This window comes from Poromitra crassiceps (assembly GCF_964638095.1).
Source record: "Poromitra crassiceps genome assembly, chromosome: 20".
In the NCBI taxonomy this organism is placed as follows: Eukaryota; Metazoa; Chordata; class Actinopteri; order Beryciformes; family Melamphaidae; genus Poromitra; species Poromitra crassiceps.
Window position 1 is genome coordinate 22065670 of NC_139637.1, and position 18019 is coordinate 22083688.

The 18019-nt window shown below is 45.8% G+C and overlaps 1 protein-coding gene across 1 annotated transcript in view; it reads left to right on the plus strand.

Moving 5' to 3' along the window:
• Positions 1 to 17656, plus strand: part of LOC310794612 (polycomb protein SCMH1-like) — a 29417-nt gene extending 11761 nt beyond the window's left edge. Inside the window, exons 5-11 of the mRNA XM_083656600.1 lie at positions 5556 to 5878; positions 7821 to 7950; positions 9087 to 9293; positions 11117 to 11284; positions 15940 to 16167; positions 16280 to 16434; positions 17514 to 17656. Coding sequence (XP_083512726.1) covers positions 5556 to 5878; positions 7821 to 7950; positions 9087 to 9293; positions 11117 to 11284; positions 15940 to 16167; positions 16280 to 16434; positions 17514 to 17639 — 1337 coding nt within the window. The 3' untranslated portion in view covers positions 17640 to 17656. The remainder of the gene's footprint in view (positions 1 to 5555; positions 5879 to 7820; positions 7951 to 9086; positions 9294 to 11116; positions 11285 to 15939; positions 16168 to 16279; positions 16435 to 17513) is intronic.
• The last annotated feature ends 363 nt before the right edge of the window (positions 17657 to 18019 follow it).

The following is an 18019-nucleotide window of genomic DNA, read 5'->3' on the forward strand; positions in this document are numbered from 1 at the left end:
CCTCCTTCCCTCTCTCTCTCTCTCTCTCTCTCTCTCTCTCTCTCTCTCTCTCTCTCTCTCTCTCACTCCTCCCCTCTCCAGCCCCCCTATGCAAATCGGCCCCCCCACCCCTCCTCCCCCGCTCATTCATTGGGAGGGGAGCTCAGCACACAGACTAGTGGCTCTAAGCAGCAGCAACAGCCAGCCAGCCAGCCAGCAGCGTGGGCTTTGTTGTGGAGAAGAAGAGAGAGAGAGAGAGAGAGAGAGAGGGGAGAGAGACTTAACAAACACATCAGATCAAGACACAGAAAAGAGACAGTAAAGGGCAGATGAGGAGAGTGTGTTAGTGAGAGTCGCAGACGTCAACAGAACAGAAGGGAGAGAAGACCGCCGGCCCGACCAGAAAGAGTTGTTTCAAAGAGAGAACCAGGAAGCAACTGTACTCACTGACTGTTATTGTTGCGGACATTACTACTACTACTACTACTACTACTACTACTGCTTACTACTACGAGTACTACACTGCTTGTAAATACGGCTAAAAGCACCACCAAGTTCTGCTTTGCCGGTGGGGATTTCCTGGTGAGTTTGAGTTTTTCCTTTTCGATTGAGTGCTCTGCTTTCTAGTCTGCCCACTCTTTTGTGCAAAAGCCAGAGGGGAAGAACTGTGTTCGGATTGAGACGTTTTCTTTGACCTGCACTATAGGACATGCTGTGTTTGAAGGCCTAGCTAGCACGCTGAGGAGATGAGATGTTTCTGAACAAGAAGAAAGTTTGCATGGAGCTAGTATCTAGACCTGGCTTGTGTGGAAGTGCTTTTCCTGGGCCTCTTTCTTAGATCAGATCTTTTCTTTATGGCTGAAAGTCTTCTGATAGTAGTGAAGGAAATAGAAGCATCGATGTTCAGAAGCATTTTAGTTCATGATCCACTCAGATCAGGAAGTGAACTGAGCGGATATTCAGTTCCTTAATATTTGGGAAAATACATTTCAACACTGTAGCTCTACTCTCTTGAGCCGTAAAAGGAGGGAACAGAACAGAAAGACAGTCTTTGTGTAGCATGTTCTTCTCACAGCCTCCCAGCTGGGTGTAAATGATTCAAAGCTATTGTTTCATACACTTTTCTTCTCTTTGTTCAGGTCAGTTATATTATTATATATATTATATTAATATATATATATTAGCCAAACGGCTTCATCACTTCATATCTCCAGTATGTTAGTGTGCGTGTTTAGGCAGAATGACACCATGTAGAATCATGAAACTGTTTTTTTCCTTCGTTCTATAATGACACTGGGCACCACATGTGTTTTTCATCATGTGTTGCTCCTTCTCTTACTTTATAGCGTTGGGAATGGCTTTGAAAAAAGGCTCCGGCAAAGATCAGTGCAGATCAGACTTTTGCAGTATTCTGAGAATATATACATATACAATAATATATACACCCGTCTGTTACAGACATACAAGTCTGTTACAGACATACAAGATCAGTGGAGACTGGAGATCAGACGTTTGCAGTATTCTGAGAATATACACCCATCTGTTACAGACAAGATCAGTTCAAAGGTGGTCGTCCACGCAGGTCCAGGTGCCACAGAGGTGCTTGAACAAAGTGCAGTCTGAGCTGACCTTACTGTGTTTAGCCATGGTGAGAGTTTAGTACAGCAAAACACTGGAAGCTGTATCTTCTTCTTCTTCTTCTTCTTCTTCCTCCTCCACCTATGCACTATGCACACACTCACACACACCTGAGTCCTACTGAGTTTTTGTAGCCATGTGCTTCACATTCACTCAAAAGAACGGGCGTGACTCCTCAGACCATGTGTGTGTGTTTGTGTGTGTCTGCATGGGGTGTTTGTGTGTGTGTGTGTGTGTGTGTCTGCGTGGGGTGTTTGTGTGTGTGTGTGTGTCTGCGTGGGGTGTTTGTGTGTGTATGTGTTTGTGTGTGTCTGCGTGGGGTGTTTGTGTGTGTGTGTGTGTGTGTCTGCGTGGGGTGTTTGTGTGTGTCTGCGTGGGGTGTGTGTTTGTGTGTGTGTCTGCGTGGAGTGTTTGTGTGTGTATGTGTGTGTGTGTGTCTGCGTGGGGTGTTTGTGTGTGTGTGTGTCTGCGTGGGGTGTTTGTGTGTGTGTGTCTGCGTGGGGTGTTTGTGTGTGTGTGTCTGTGTGGGGTGTTTGTGTGTGTGTGTGTGTCTGCGTGGGGTGTTTGTGTGTGTGTCTGCGTGGGGTGTTTGTGTGTGTGTCTGCGTGGGGTGTTTGTGTGTGTGTGTGTCTGCGTGGGGTGTTTGTGTGTGTGTCTGTGTGGGGTGTGTGTGGTGAGGGGTGCTTGGCATGTGGGGGGGGGGGGGGGGGGTGTAATTAGATGAGAGGCAACTCTGCCGAGCCCCTCCCCCCACCCCCCAGACAGCAGACACACTTCTCAGCGACCCCATTCTCATGCGTGTGCACACACACACACACACACACACACACACACAGACATGCACACGCACACACATGTTCCCCCAGGCCATGGCTTACACAGGTCAATGGGTCGGGTTGGAATGATATAGTCATGATCAGAACCATATGCCTCTGTTTTGTTGCTCAGTAGACATGCTACGCTACATGCTATGCTACATGCTACGCTACATGCTATGCTACATGCTATGCTACATGCTACGCTACATGCTGCGCTACGGGACGCGCTGCACAGGGACGTTTTGGCTGGCAGACTTAATCCCAAACATTTTTTTATTACCGGTATCAAATCACAAACTGATTTATATTTATTCTGGTAAGAGTCAGTGTTTCACTTTGTTAAACTTAGAGGTAGATTTCTTGCACAAGTTGCAGTACTGTTCAAATAGAGATTTTTTTTGTTAATAAATAAATGAGATCCTTGGCATTGTGTGCGTGTGTGTGTGTGTGTGTGTGTGTGTGTGTGTGTGTGTGTGTGTGTGTGTGTGCATGTTGGGGTTGAGGTTCTTCCTGTGAGCGTAGTGTGTGGCCGGTCCTGGTGGGGCAGTAGAGAGCCTGGTCTTCACCCTCTGAAACAAAACACTCTTCTATTCTACGCCCACTTTCACTCATTTCTCAGAGAGGCGGGCCCTCAGAGGGGCGGGCCCTCAGAGAGGCCGGCCCTCAGAGGGGCGGGCCCTCAGAGAGGCCGGCCCTCAGAGAGGCCGGCCCTCAGAGACTACTGTAAAGCCCTCCATAGTCTTTCCATATCACTCGAGTCAAGGAGCCTCTGATGAAAGCTTCGGCCCCTGGAGAGCTTCCCCATGTGCACTCAGGGCACCTGCTCTCAAGCTTGTATTGAAATAGGAGATGGTTATCACCCTCTCTCTCCCCCCTCTGCCTCTCTCTCTCTCTCTCTCTCTCTCTCTCTCTCTCTCTCTCTCTCTCTCTCTCTCTCTCTCTCTCTCACACACACACACACACACACATGATGATATGATGGTATCACAGTACTGGTCAGGCTAATGAAGACAGAAGGAGGTGGTGGTGCATCTGCTTTTGTCTTCTTTCCTAACAAAGCCTTTTCTCTCACTTTCTCTCTGTTTTAAAGGGACAGTTCACCCTAAAATCCAAAACACATATTTTTCCTCTCACCTGTAGGAACTATTTTCTTTTCCAGTCTCATGTAGGAATTAGCTAGCACCTAGCGGGTGTAGTTCGGTCAAAAGAAAATAGTTCCTCCATGAAACTGCTCATAACAAGGTCTGTGGATTATCTTGAGTAACGGGGTCATGATTTCTGGAAAGAGACATTTGCTGTTGAGTTGATCAAATGTATTTCTTTGGCACTTTGAGCAGCACAAGCCGAGTGCCATCCAGTTCCATTGTATTGGAGAGAAGGCAGAAACTCTGCGGCCGATATCTCCCAAACTCAGGCAACTAACACAAAACGATATAGATGGATAAATAGCACTACAGGTGAGAGGGAATATATGTATTTTGGATTTTAGGGTGAGCTGTTCCTTTAACACCTCCACTTATGGGCATGATTGTCGTTTCTGAATTGCAAATTTTTATTTAATCTTTATTTAACCAGGCAAGTCATTAAGAACACATTCTTATTTACAATGGCGACCTGGCAAAAGGCAGGGCCTCTTGAGGGACAGGGGTAGGGACAAAAAAATATAATAATAATAATAATAAATGAAATATAAGTAGTTTAAAATGACAAGGCACATATCAGGACATATACAACACATCCTATACTTATGTCCCACACGTTAGTTACATAATATGTTCTCTCCTGAGCAAAGTCTTCTGTGTGCTGGCCACTAGGAAGTTGAACGGAGGTTAGCTTTTCACCGCTCTGTCGCTTTGTTAGCAACATATCTCAAAGTGAGCTCGGGCCTCACTGAGGCCAAAGATCTGCTTTAGTTTGGACCGATATATTATATCTGGGATTTCCTGCATTAGAGGATTATTGTTTTTTTTTGCCATAACTATTAGGCTGCTTTCACATGCAAATTTTTTACATTTCTTGAAAAAGCAAAGCTGGAAGACAAATGAAACACAAACAAAGCGTTTGACAGAGGCTGCACGGCACCGAGTGTCTTCTAGTTTAGCATGCAGCAGTATGTGCAAGTGCAACCATCACACTGTAATCACTATTTTTCATAATATACTATATTATGAAAAATATAGGAATATAATAGGAATGCAGTGGTCTTACTAGAAGGAGTGTGAGGAGAGGTGAGGAGAGGACCGGTGACTTTTGACTCCTTATGTCAGTTTGGGGCAGAGCTAAAGACAAAGGAGCTGCCAATCTCGTGGAGAATGGTGGAAAAGGGAAAACGTATCTCCTGCACAAGAACACTCAATTATTCATCATTCCCTCTCTTGTTTGTCTTTGTCCCCAAATGTCCTCTGCTGGCATTCATTTGAGGGGAGATTGGACAATCATCAATTATACTTTCCTCAGAAACGTGATTTTCTTTTCTCCAATACATGCAAACCATGGCTTAGCTGAATGATAACCTTTGTTTTATTCCTACTTTCTGTATTTGGTTAATTGTAGCATGGCGATTTGGATTTGTGTGTGTGTGTGTGTGTGTGTGTGTGTGTGTGTGTGTGTGTGTGTGCGTGTGCGTGTGTGTGTTTAGTAACCCTGTAATGTCTTAGATCAGGGACACTCAACTTGCTTTGCACGGGGGCCACTTTCGTGAAATGATAGAAGGCCAGGGGCCAGTTAATAAACAATCAATATACATTTTTCTGTAGCGGATTGTAGGTTTTTGGGGTGTCAGCCGGAGTTTAGTCTGACAATGTTGTGCACACCGGATAGTTAGTTAGGTTAAGTACATACATAAGTGCCTGGGTAGCGAGCAGACAGCAGTATTTGACAATTTAGCAGCTAAATCATAGATTATTGAAAGATATTCCATATTCCAGACTGAAATGCTATAACAGAAGTGGAGTATTGGCCAGAATGACATGAACATTTGGACACTTATTCAGCGGGCATCTTGCATGTTGTGTTGTTCAGGTGCACTGTAATTATTATTTTTTTCCAATTCCATCGCAGGCCACACAGTTGAGTATCACTGTCCATGCTCCATAACTCTCTCTCTCTCTTCTTTTCCAGTTACACTGCCCGGTGCCCTGCTTGCCCCGGTCTCTTCCAGCTCCGCCTCTCTGCCCTCTCGACAGTCCTCCTCCACGCCCTCGTCCTGCTCGTCCATGCAGACCTCCTACCGCCTGCCTAACCCCTTGCCGCCCCTCCCTGTGCGTAAGGGGGTCCGAGGTCGTCGGCCCAAATCCCAGACCATCGCCTTGCTCAAGGCCGTGGCCGAGGCAGCGGCGGCAGCAGCGGCGGTAAACGGGGCATCACAGGGTCCTGCCAGGAGCACTGGAGCTCAACTGGCCCCCAGACCACACAAGAAGAGAGGGCCCAAGCCTGGTAGCAAGGTGAGCTGGCATCAGAGGGGTTATCTATACGTGACCGCCTACTTCCTGCTTCAGCACTGTACCAGAGATTTTCATCCCCCGTTTATTTTCCCACAGACATTTCGTAAAAAATGCGTATATTGTACTTGTTCAAACCAAACGGTACAGATATATTTAGAAACAGGAGAGATCGCATAACATTTCGCTCGGACCAAAACGTTAAAAAAATGCGGGGTTAAAGAAAATATTTTTTCGATGGTTTTTTTAAGTTTTGGTCAGAGTGAAATGTTCTATGGTCTCTCCCGATTCTAAATATAGCTGAACCGTTTGGTTTGACCAAGTAAAACTATTTCTATACTCATTTTACGAAATGTCTATGGGAAAATAAATGGCGGATGAAAATCTGTGGTACAGTGCTGAAGCAGGAAGTGACGTTCACTTTGCCTCTCTATTGTGTTGTGTAGTCCATCCGGTGGCTCTGCCATTCAATGCTCCTTGCATCAGATATGATGTTGATGGAGAGGAGATGTTAGCCCTGTTCGGAATCCGTCCCTATCACAGAAATAGTGGACTATTTAGTGTGTCGCCATTTTTTTATAGTGTCCGAATTCTATACACTATAAACACTATAAAATACCCACAATGCACAGCGATTTCTAGTGAACAGCGAATGTACCCTACATTTTTGCCGGTATACCACAATGCAATGTGGTTGTCTTTATCGAAGGAGAAGAAGAAAGTCGTTAGCTCGCGAGCTAACAAGCTTGTGAGCTACTTCACCAGCAAAGCTTGCTATTAGGAGACAGCACCATAGTTGTCAAAACCACACATGCACGTAATTAGAATTTCAACCATTTATTTAGGCTTTAGCAGTCAAAACATGCAACACCAACACTACCTGAGGACATCTCAATCTGCTCGTGAGCTCAGTTGTTTATGTGATAGTGGGTGCAGATTGCTTGCGTCACATGAATACCTGACGCATTTGGTGACGCAATGATCTCCAGGAAAAAAATATGTGTAGTGTCTGAAACTCATTTAGATCATTCCCCATATAGTTCACTATATTATAAACACTACATATAGTTCACTATATGTAGTGTTTATCATAGTTCACTATATGGTAAACACTACATATAGTTCACTATATGTAGTGTTTATCATATAGTTCACTATATGGTAAACACTACATATAGTTCACTATATGGTAAACACTACATATAGTTCACTATATGATAAACACTACATAGTTCACTATATGTAGTGTTTATCATATAGTTCACTATATGGTAAACACTACATATAGTTCACTATATGGTAAACACTACATATAGTTCACTATATGTAGTGTTTATCATATAGTTCACTATATGGTAAAAACTATATATAGTTCACTATATGGTAAACACTACATATAGTTCACTATATGATAAACACTACATATAGTTCACTATATGTAGTGTTTATCATATAGTTCACTATATGGTAAACACTACATATAGTTCACTATATGCTAAATACTACATATAGTTCACTATATGATAAACACTACATATAGTTCACTATATGCTAAATACTACATATAGTTCACTATATGGTAAACACTACATATAGTTCACTATATGCTAAATACTACATATAGTTCACTATATGGTAAACACTATCTGGGAATAGTGAGTGAGTGAATGAGTGAATGATTCTGAACGCGGCTAATGTCTCAGGTGGACTCTGATGTTGGAGGGAGGAGGTGTTTTGTGGATTTTGACACATTGAACAGCTTTGCTTTAGAAGAAGGTGTTTTGTGGATTTTGACACATTGAACAGCTTTGCTTTAGAAGAAGTTGCCACACATGTTCCTCAGGTAGAAAACATGTGAAGGAGCAACAATAAGAAATCATGAACTAACAGACTGTGACGATTAGAGAGGGTTAATGAGAGAGGGTACGTTTGTTTTGCGCTCCAGAGGAAGCCCCGGGTGGTGCCGTCCCTGGGGGCGTCATCAGTGACAGCCTCGCCCCCAGAGACCAGAGCGAGCTCCAGCCACGCCTCAGCGGACAACAACCATAGCAACAACCCAAATGTGGTTTGCACAGGTAAATGTGGTTTGCACAGGTAAATGTGGTTTGCACAGGTAAATGTGGTTTGCACAGGTAAATGTGGTTTGCACAGGTAAATGTGGTTTGCACAGGTAAATGTGGTTTGCACAGGTAAATGTGGTTTGCACAGGTAAATGTGGTTTGCACAGGTAAATGTGGTTTGCACAGGTAAATGTGGTTTGCACAGGTAAATGAGAGAACAGATACAATTCATTCCAGACTGAATGTATATTAGGGATGGGCATTTTAAGCAATTTAAATACTCGAGTACTCTCCTTTTATTATGAACAAGTGCTCGAGTACTCACGCGGGCTGTGTGATTACTATGGTAATGATGACTGAGCAGGGGTAATCTGCTGTGTATGGGGCTGTTCACACATAAAGGTTTGCATGTTTGCATGGAAAAAGCGCTACCTGGAGCATTTTTTGTCAGGAGAGGGACTGACTGTGATATTAGGTGACGCTAAGCTAACATCTAAAGCCTACCTTTAGTATGGCATTAGCGATTTGGAGCAGACAAGTTGTGAAACAAGCGAAGGCATTTCCAATACATGTCCATTGTTGCTGAATAGTGATCACCATGATGCGATTGTCTCCCAAAAAGTTAAAAATAATGTTACTTAAACAAAAGTAAATAGCTTATTGATGCACGTTGGAGGAGAAAAGGTATTTCAACGAATGAAGCAGCATCCTTGTATCAAAATACTCGTTGTGATGTTATATGGTGTGAAACTGTGGCTGTAACACATTACTCAAAATAAATAAGGTTACAATAAGCGTTTTATTTTGAAAGCAACAAAGCGGACGATGTACTTGTACATTCTGGCTGACTTGACGCCCGCCCGTGCAGTTCATGCTGCCAGATCCACATGACGATGCGTGCGTAGATCTTCTAGACCATTTTTAAAGGGGTGGGGAGTGGGGCGAGTACCCGAACAGCAGAAACGTTACTCGAGTACTGACGTTATGAACGAGTGCTCGAGTACCCGAGTACTCGCGCCCATCCCTAATGTAATGTATATACGCATGTTCAACAGTCTACCAAAATGTGATTTGACTGTGTTGGAGACGACACCAAACGATGTAGTTCTGCTAATTGTGACTCGTGTCTCCCTCTTGCTGTGTGGTCCCAGTGTGTGTGTATGTGAACAAGCACGGGGACTATGGTCCACATCTGGACCATAAACTAGTGCAGCAGCTTCCGGACCACTTTGGCCCGGCGCCGGTGAATGCGGTGCTGCAGCAGGCTGTCCAGGCCTGCGTGGACTGCACCTACCAGCCGTCTGTGCTGCTCTCCTTCCTACAGAGCCAGGCTCACACAGGGGGAGAGGTCATCAGAGGTAACCGTCACAACTAGCACACATCATTACCAGCCTGGACCTTTGGTTAAGTCAAGTTTATTTGTATATAGCCCTAATTCACAAGCATGTGTCTCAGAGGGCTCCACAGAGAGTATGTCTAGCTATATATAGCCGATACAACAATAACAATAATAATAATAATAATAACAACATGGTTGAACAATCTTATGTTAGATAGTGGCTTTAAGTCAGCTGCTGTGTTCTCATTGCTAGATGCTCTCTAGTTCCATGTGAAGATGTAGCATAGCAGCAAGCTGCTTAACCCATTGATACCTGATGCAGCATTTGTGTGTGTATCCCTTTAAGACCGCGAACCGCGTTAACGCGGTTCGCGGTCTTAAAGGGATACACACACAAATGAGGGATATACATGCAAATGCTGCATCAGGTATCAATGGGTTAAGCCAGATTATAAACAGTCTCTAGATGAGTGCTTCTCAACCTGTGGTACGGGTACCACTGGTGCTACGCGGGGCTCCCTCCCTCTCATACCTTCTTAGGGGACATTCACACCAAAAGCCTTTTTTTCAGTCAGAACGCTATGAAAATCATGTTGAGAGAGCGCTTCCATTGTGCACAAAACACAGCGCACGGAGCGTTTCTTTTGTGCTCCGTTTGTTTTCCCCTGCAGTCGCGTGCAGTACAGATCAGAACACAACGACCACACGGACGGTAGCCAGCTGGTTTTGTCTGTTTGATGTTGTTCACTGTCAACACGAAAGCCAGATTATTGCCAATTCTGGCAGCAGCGGAGGTTGAAAATCCCTCGGGAGGAGAAAAGGTAGTTGGAGTGAAAAAGACGATCAGGGTGCTTTTCCTCAATGTTCAACTTTGTTCAGCTTTAAAACGCTCCACAGCGCTCCTCCAAAAACAACAGACGCCACCAGCGCTGAAACGCCAGGTGTGTTCATTAAAAGAGGAGCACGTTTAGCGCGTCCTTACATAGAGAATGAACTGCAGAAAGACGCTGGCAGCTCCAAAAACGCTTTTGGTCTGAATGTCCCCTTATGGTGGTTATTTCTAGGAGTGGTACTTAGTTTCCACAAACAGCCAGCCATCCTTAGCCAGGCTAGAGGGAAGCTCCAGCTCCAGTTGAAAGCAGGCTGAAGACAGCCAGTGTTTGTGTGAAGGCAGTGAGATATATTCTAATGTATTCCTCACACCAAATAGAAGCAAGGGGCGAGTCTGGATAGGCAATCAGCCAGGTGAAATTGGTTTAAGCACACACTCACAGGGCATGAATGGCACTTGGCCGTGTGTGTGCGTGTGCGTGTGCGTGTGTGTGTGTGTGTGTGTGTGTGTGGATTTAGAGAGAGAATAAAAGACAGTGCCCGTGGCAGCAGCTGATGTGAGCACTGTGTCTGTAATGAGAAGTGACATGTGCGTCTAACCTGGTTTGGGATGCAGGGATTGGCTCTCCCTGGGGGGCTGGCCTGTGAATGGATGGGTGTGGTGGTGTGGGGGGCGGGGGCTAGATTTAAGGGGATAGAGGCACATTTTGTGGATTTGTGCAGGCTTGGCAGAGGGGAGGGGCTATGGGGGGGGGGGGGGGGGGGCTGAGGTGAGGGGGGGTGGTGCCAAGGGGCCAGAATTGCTGCTTTGGGCTTATAAAGGGAGGGTGCTAACCCTAAACCATCTGCTGTTTGTCTTTGGTTGTGGATGTGTGTGTGTGTGTGTGTGTGTGTGTGTGTGTGTGTGTGTGTGAATGCGTATGCGTATGCGTATGCGTGTGTGTCTGTGTGTGTGTGTGTGTGGAGTGGAGTGGACGTATGCTAACTAGCTGTGTGCTTTGTGACCTGCAGTGCGGTCGGAGCATGGTATCCGCTACGTGAAGCTGCCCTGCGCCTCCAGTGCTTCCTCTGTGCTGCGCTTCCTGGAGACGATGTGCCAGCATCTGCAGAGCGAGTGTCTGTTCAGCTCACAGCCCTTCAGCCCCTTCAGTAGACACCACTACAACAGGACCAAGTCAGGTGGGTTCAGCACCTTCAGTAGACACCACTACAACAGGACCAAGTCAGGTGGGTTCAGCACCTTCAGTAGACACCACTACAACAGGACCAAGTCAGGTGGGTTCAGCACCTTCAGTAGACACCACTACAACAGGACCAAGTCAGGTGGGTTCAGCACCTTCAGTAGACACCACTACAACAGGACCAAGTCAGGTGGGTTCAGCACCTTCAGTAGACACCACTACAACAGGACCAAGTCAGGTGGGTTCAGCACCTTCAGTAGACACCACTACAACAGGACCAAGTCAGGTGGGTTCAGCACCTTCAGTAGACACCACTACAACAGGACCAAGTCAGGTGGGTTCAGCACCTTCAGTAGACACCACTACAACAGGACCAAGTCAGGTGGGTTCAGCACCTTCAGTAGACACCACTACAACAGGACCAAGTCAGGTGGGTTCAGCCCCTTCAGTAGACACCACTACAACAGGACTAAGTCAGGTGGGTTCAGCACCTTCAGTAGACACCACTACAACAGGACCAAGTCAGGTGGGCTCAGCACCTTCAGTAGACACCACTACAACAGGACTAAGTCAGGTGGGTTCAGCACCTTCAGTAGACACCACTACAACAGGACCAAGTCAGGTGGGTTCAGCACCTTCAGTAGACACCACTACAACAGGACTAAGTCAGGTGGGTTCAGCACCTTCAGTAGACACCACTACAACAGGACTAAGTCAGGTGGGTTCAGCACCTTCAGTAGACACCACTACAACAGGACCAAGTCAGGTGGGTTCAGCACCTTCAGTAGACACCACTACAACAGGACCAAGTCAGGTGGGTTCAGCACCTTCAGTAGACACCACTACAACAGGACCAAGTCAGGTGGGTTCAGCACCTTCAGTAGACACCACTACAACAGGACCAAGTCAGGTGGGTTCAGCACCTTCAGTAGACACCACTACAACAGGACCAAGTCAGGTGGGTTCAGCACCTTCAGTAGACACCACTACAACAGGACCAAGTCAGGTGGGTTCAGCACCTTCAGTAGACACCACTACAACAGGACCAAGTCAGGTGGGTTCAGCACCTTCAGTAGACACCACTACAACAGGACCAAGTCAGGTGGGTTCAGCACCTTCAGTAGACACCACTACAACAGGACCAAGTCAGGTGGGTTCAGCCCCTTCAGTAGACACCACTACAACAGGACTAAGTCAGGTGGGTTCAGCACCTTCAGTAGACACCACTACAACAGGACCAAGTCAGGTGGGCTCAGCACCTTCAGTAGACACCACTACAACAGGACTAAGTCAGGTGGGTTCAGCACCTTCAGTAGACACCACTACAACAGGACCAAGTCAGGTGGGTTCAGCACCTTCAGTAGACACCACTACAACAGGACCAAGTCAGGTGGGTTCAGCCCCTTCAGTAGACACCACTACAACAGGACTAAGTCAGGTGGGTTCAGCACCTTCAGTAGACACCACTACAACAGGACCAAGTCAGGTGGGTTCAGCACCTTCAGTAGACACCACTACAACAGGACCAAGTCAGGTGGGTTCAGCACCTTCAGTAGACACCACTACAACAGGACTAAGTCAGGTGGGTTCAGCACCTTCAGTAGACACCACTACAACAGGACTAAGTCAGGTGGGTTCAGCACCTTCAGTAGACACCACTACAACAGGACCAAGTCAGGTGGGTTCAGCACCTTCAGTAGACACCACTACAACAGGACCAAGTCAGGTGGGTTCAGCACCTTCAGTAGACACCACTACAACAGGACTAAGTCAGGTGGGTTCAGCACCTTCAGTAGACACCACTACAACAGGACTAAGTCAGGTGGGTTCAGCACCTTCAGTAGACACCACTACAACAGGACTAAGTCAGGTGGGTTCAGCACCTTCAGTAGACACCACTACAACAGGACTAAGTCAGGTGGGTTCAGCACCTTTAGTAGACACCACTACAACAGGACTAAGTCAGGTGGGTTCAGCACCTTCAGTAGACACCACTACAACAGGACTAAGTCAGGTGGGTTCAGCACCTTCAGTAGACACCACTACAACAGGACTAAGTCAGGTGGGTTCAGCACCTTCAGTAGACACCACTACAACAGGACCAAGTCAGGTGGGTTCAGCACCTTCAGTAGACACCACTACAACAGGACCAAGTCAGGTGGGTTCAGCACCTTCAGTAGACACCACTACAACAGGACCAAGTCAGGTGGGTTCAGCACCTTCAGTAGACACCACTACAACAGGACTAAGTCAGGTGGGTTCAGCACCTTCAGTAGACACCACTACAACAGGACTAAGTCAGGTGGGTTCAGCACCTTCAGTAGACACCACTACAACAGGACCAAGTCAGGTGGGTTCAGCACCTTCAGTAGACACCACTACAACAGGACTAAGTCAGGTGGGTTCAGCACCTTCAGTAGACACCACTACAACAGGACCAAGTCAGGTGGGTTCAGCACCTTCAGTAGACACCACTACAACAGGACCAAGTCAGGTGGGTTCAGCACCTTTAGTAGACACCACTACAACAGGACCAAGTCAGGTGGGTTCAGCACCTTCAGTAGACACCACTACAACAGGACTAAGTCAGGTGGGCTCAGCACCTTCAGTAGACACCACTACAACAGGACCAAGTCAGGTGGGTTCAGCACCTTCAGTAGACACCACTACAACAGGACCAAGTCAGGTGGGTTCAGCACCTTTAGTAGACACCACTACAACAGGACTAAGTCAGGTGGGCTCAGCACCTTCAGTAGACACCACTACAACAGGACTAAGTCAGGTGGGTTCAGCACCTTCAGTAGACACCACTACAACAGGACCAAGTCAGGTGGGTTCAGCACCTTCAGTAGACACCACTACAACAGGACTAAGTCAGGTGGGTTCAGCACCTTCAGTAGACACCACTACAACAGGACTAAGTCAGGTGGGCTCAGCACCTTCAGTAGACACCACTACAACAGGACTAAGTCAGGTGGGTTCAGCACCTTCGGTAGACACCACTACAACAGGACTAAGTCAGGTGGGTTCAGCACCTTCGGTAGACACCACTACAACAGGACTAAGTCAGGTGGGTTCAGCACCTTCAGTAGACGCCACTACAACAGGACTAAGTCAGGTGGGTTCAGCACCTTCAGTAGACACCACTACAACAGGACTAAGTCAGGTGGGTTCAGCACCTTCAGTAGACACCACTACAACAGGACTAAGTCAGGTGGGTTCAGCACCTTCAGTAGACACCACTACAACAGGACTAAGTCAGGTGGGTTCAGCACCTTCAGTAGACACCACTACAACAGGACTAAGTCAAAAAGCTCAATTATACAAAATTTTCATATGGAAATAAATGCGTCCGTTTCACACGGTGTAACGTCACTGCCCACATACTTCCATGCGTCTTTCACGTTGGTATCGTGTTAAGCAATACAGCCACTAGTGGGCAGTAGATACTGAAATGTCTTGAGTGTGGGGCAGAAAGCTACGTACGGACAGAAAGCTCTGTCTGTATATGCGTATCCGTATTTAACGTTGAGCTTAATTGGGCCTTTAGATGTGACTAGATGTTGTCAGCAAACAGTGTCACACAGCGATGTCTTTTCCCTTGTTTCTGTTGAAGTTTGAACTTCTGTAGGTGGAGCTCTTTTTCCCACGGCGCTGGCTTCAGGCCAGGCCGGGGTCAGAAGATGGCTAAGTCAGGAGTCAGGACACTGTGGGTGGTTTAGGGGGTAGGACCATTTTTCATGTTGAAAAATGGTGGCATGCTCGTCTTGGTTTGTTCAGCTATGGTGACGATTGCTGGTCATGCTAACTATGCAGCTCTGCTTCTATTTATAGCGATACCTAGCAGACACCATGTATAACAGTCATGTAAAAGCACTCATGAACTGCTTACAGGATGAATCACTATTGTGTTGCAATGGAGAGCAGCACAATGGACATTTATCAAAATATATATAACATAAGTCATTGTTTCCTATTGAGTGAATCTTCCTCTGTATCAAGGTTATAATAGTTTTGGATTTTTTTCATTCGTTTTTATTTTTATTAGTTTTGACTTTTTGTTTTCAATTTCAGTTTAGTTTTCATTCATTTTTAAGGTGGGTTTGATCGTTTAGTTTATTTTTTATTTTTTGAAAATGCTTAGTTTTAGTTTAGTTTTTATTAGTTTCAGTGTTAGTTTTAGTCTTTTTTGCCCCTTTCCTCTTTTTGTTGTAATATGGGGTGTTTGTCAGGGGTGAAATTCAAAAGGGTCATAACAGATGATAGATCTAGGAAAATAGATTTCATCTCCACTCAAAATACTAGGCTTATTATGTATGAAATACTGTAAACTCTAAAGGACATTTTCTCTTCAATTTTATTTTATTTTAGTTAGTTTTGTAAACACACAATACCGTTTCAGTTAGTTATCGTTTTTTTGTAAAGCTTAGTTTTTGTTTTTATTTCAGTTTATTTCATGTTTTTTCAATTATAGTTTTTGTTTTTTCGTTAGTTTTCGTTAACTATAATAACCTTGCTCTGTATCATCTTCTTTGTTTATATGTCACTTCAGTCACTTGAAGAATGTGTACAGTCCAATACAGCAATGGTTCTGTTTTCTATTGATGTTAACGGGTCCATCTCTCTCTCTCTCTCTCTCACCCGTCCCTCAAGCAGAACCACTGAACCACACTGAGAACGGCTTGTCCAATGACGATTCCACCAAGGACGCCGGTCCCAACACCCGCTCCCTTCGCACCACATCGGACTACCGGGCGCCAAAGGCGGAGCGGCCATATTACCCCGGACAGACGCACACGCCGCCGCCGCCGCCGCTGCGGCGAGTCAACTCCAACCCATCATCGGAACTGGGCCCAGTGCGCACACAGAGACGAGTGGAGGGTAGGGTCTCATGTTTCATCATGGCACCATCATTGGTAAATGTGCTCTGTCAAAAGAAAAACGTTTGATTTGATTGTCCTTGGCTCCTCCCCCCACCCCCCATGCTCTACAGCAGCTAGCTCAACAACAGGCCCAGATCACGCGTCACAGGACAAAGAGGGTTCAGGCCTCGATGTCTCTTCCTGGTCGGTTGATGATGTCATACAGTTTGTGCAAGAGGCGGATCCCCAAACCCTCGGCCCCCACGTCGAACTGTTCAGGAAACACGTGAGTATTCTTTTTATTTTCTGCCACTCAGTTTGTCCCTGTTTTATTAACACAAAGACCAAACTGATCTGAACTGGCTTCCTGGTCTTGTTTACCACTAGACATGGGAATCAAGAACCGGAACCGTTTAGAACCGGTTCCCGATTACTCTCATCAATTATTTTTATCGGTGCCGGCATGTTTTTCAGTTGTGCAGCACATTGCAGAAGCTCATGCATCATGATGTCATGATGTCAATTCAAGATTCAAGATTCAAGATTTTTATTGTCACTCCATGGTACAAGTATCACGTGTGAAATTCTTGTGCTGTGGACTCCGTTTACAACATAGTGCAAATAGTACAAATATAACAAATATAACAGGGCATATGGGTGCAAAAACAACAAGAGACACAACAAGCATAAGGCAGTATAGTGATAAGACAAGTCAGAGACAGTGGCATATTCACTGCACATAGGTGCACGTGTCGGGTGCATACTTTAGACTTTAGTCATGATGTCATGATGTCATGATGTCATCAACGCTGCTGGAAACCTGTAAGGAGTCATGGCAGAGCGGAAGAAAGATGACAACAGTGCTACTTATAACATCTGTAAAATGATCATTTCGAGGTGGAAACACCAGCAATATGTTGAAACATCTTATATCCTTTTCAGAAAAGGAGCATTGTCATTTGTTTGACTGTGTTCAGACTCATGAGAACCATAAGGGAATTGATCAAGAATCGGACCAATAAGCAGAAAATAATGGTTTAATTGGTATCAATAAATTCATATGAATGTTTAGCACCCTGCTCAAGAGATTATAGATCGCATGCTTTACATTTTCAATCCCTGTAAATAAACTGAGCTGTTCCTCTGCAACTCGCCACTCCCACACATCAGCCTGGCCTTTCCACCAATCAGCATTTGGATGGACCTAGAGGGAGAGGACACAGCATTTGGATGGACCTATAGGGAGAGGACAGAGCATTTGGCTGGACCTATAGGGAGAGGACGTGTCATTTGGATGGACCTATAGGGAGAGGAAGTGTTTGTAATCTGCTGCCCCCTGCTGACTGCGTGCTGCTCTCTCCACAGGAGATCGACGGCAAGGCTCTGATGCTGCTGCGGAGTGACATCATCATGAAGTACATGGGGCTGAAGCTAGGCCCCGCCCTCAAGCTGTGTCACCACATCGAGAAGCTGAAACAGACCAAGCAATAGAGGATGCACACACACACACACACGCACGCACACACACACACACACACACACACACACACACACAAACACACACACACACACAACAGGGATGTAGCGCAGGGTAAACCTAAATTCACTTTATTTCATTTGTGGAATAGAGGTTACCCAGCTTTTTTAGGCAGACATTTTTATGGCATTAATTCATCATTATGCATTATAGTAGGTCGTTTCAAACAGATATCAGTTATGTGAGCAGAGGCACATAAATTAATGCTTTTCTTCAAATATCGTTGGTTTTGGTTTTTATTGGTGGAGATTTGCCTCATGATGATCACTGATAGGAGGTCATAGTTCATAGTTGGCCCAACTATATCACATACACACACACACACACACAAACA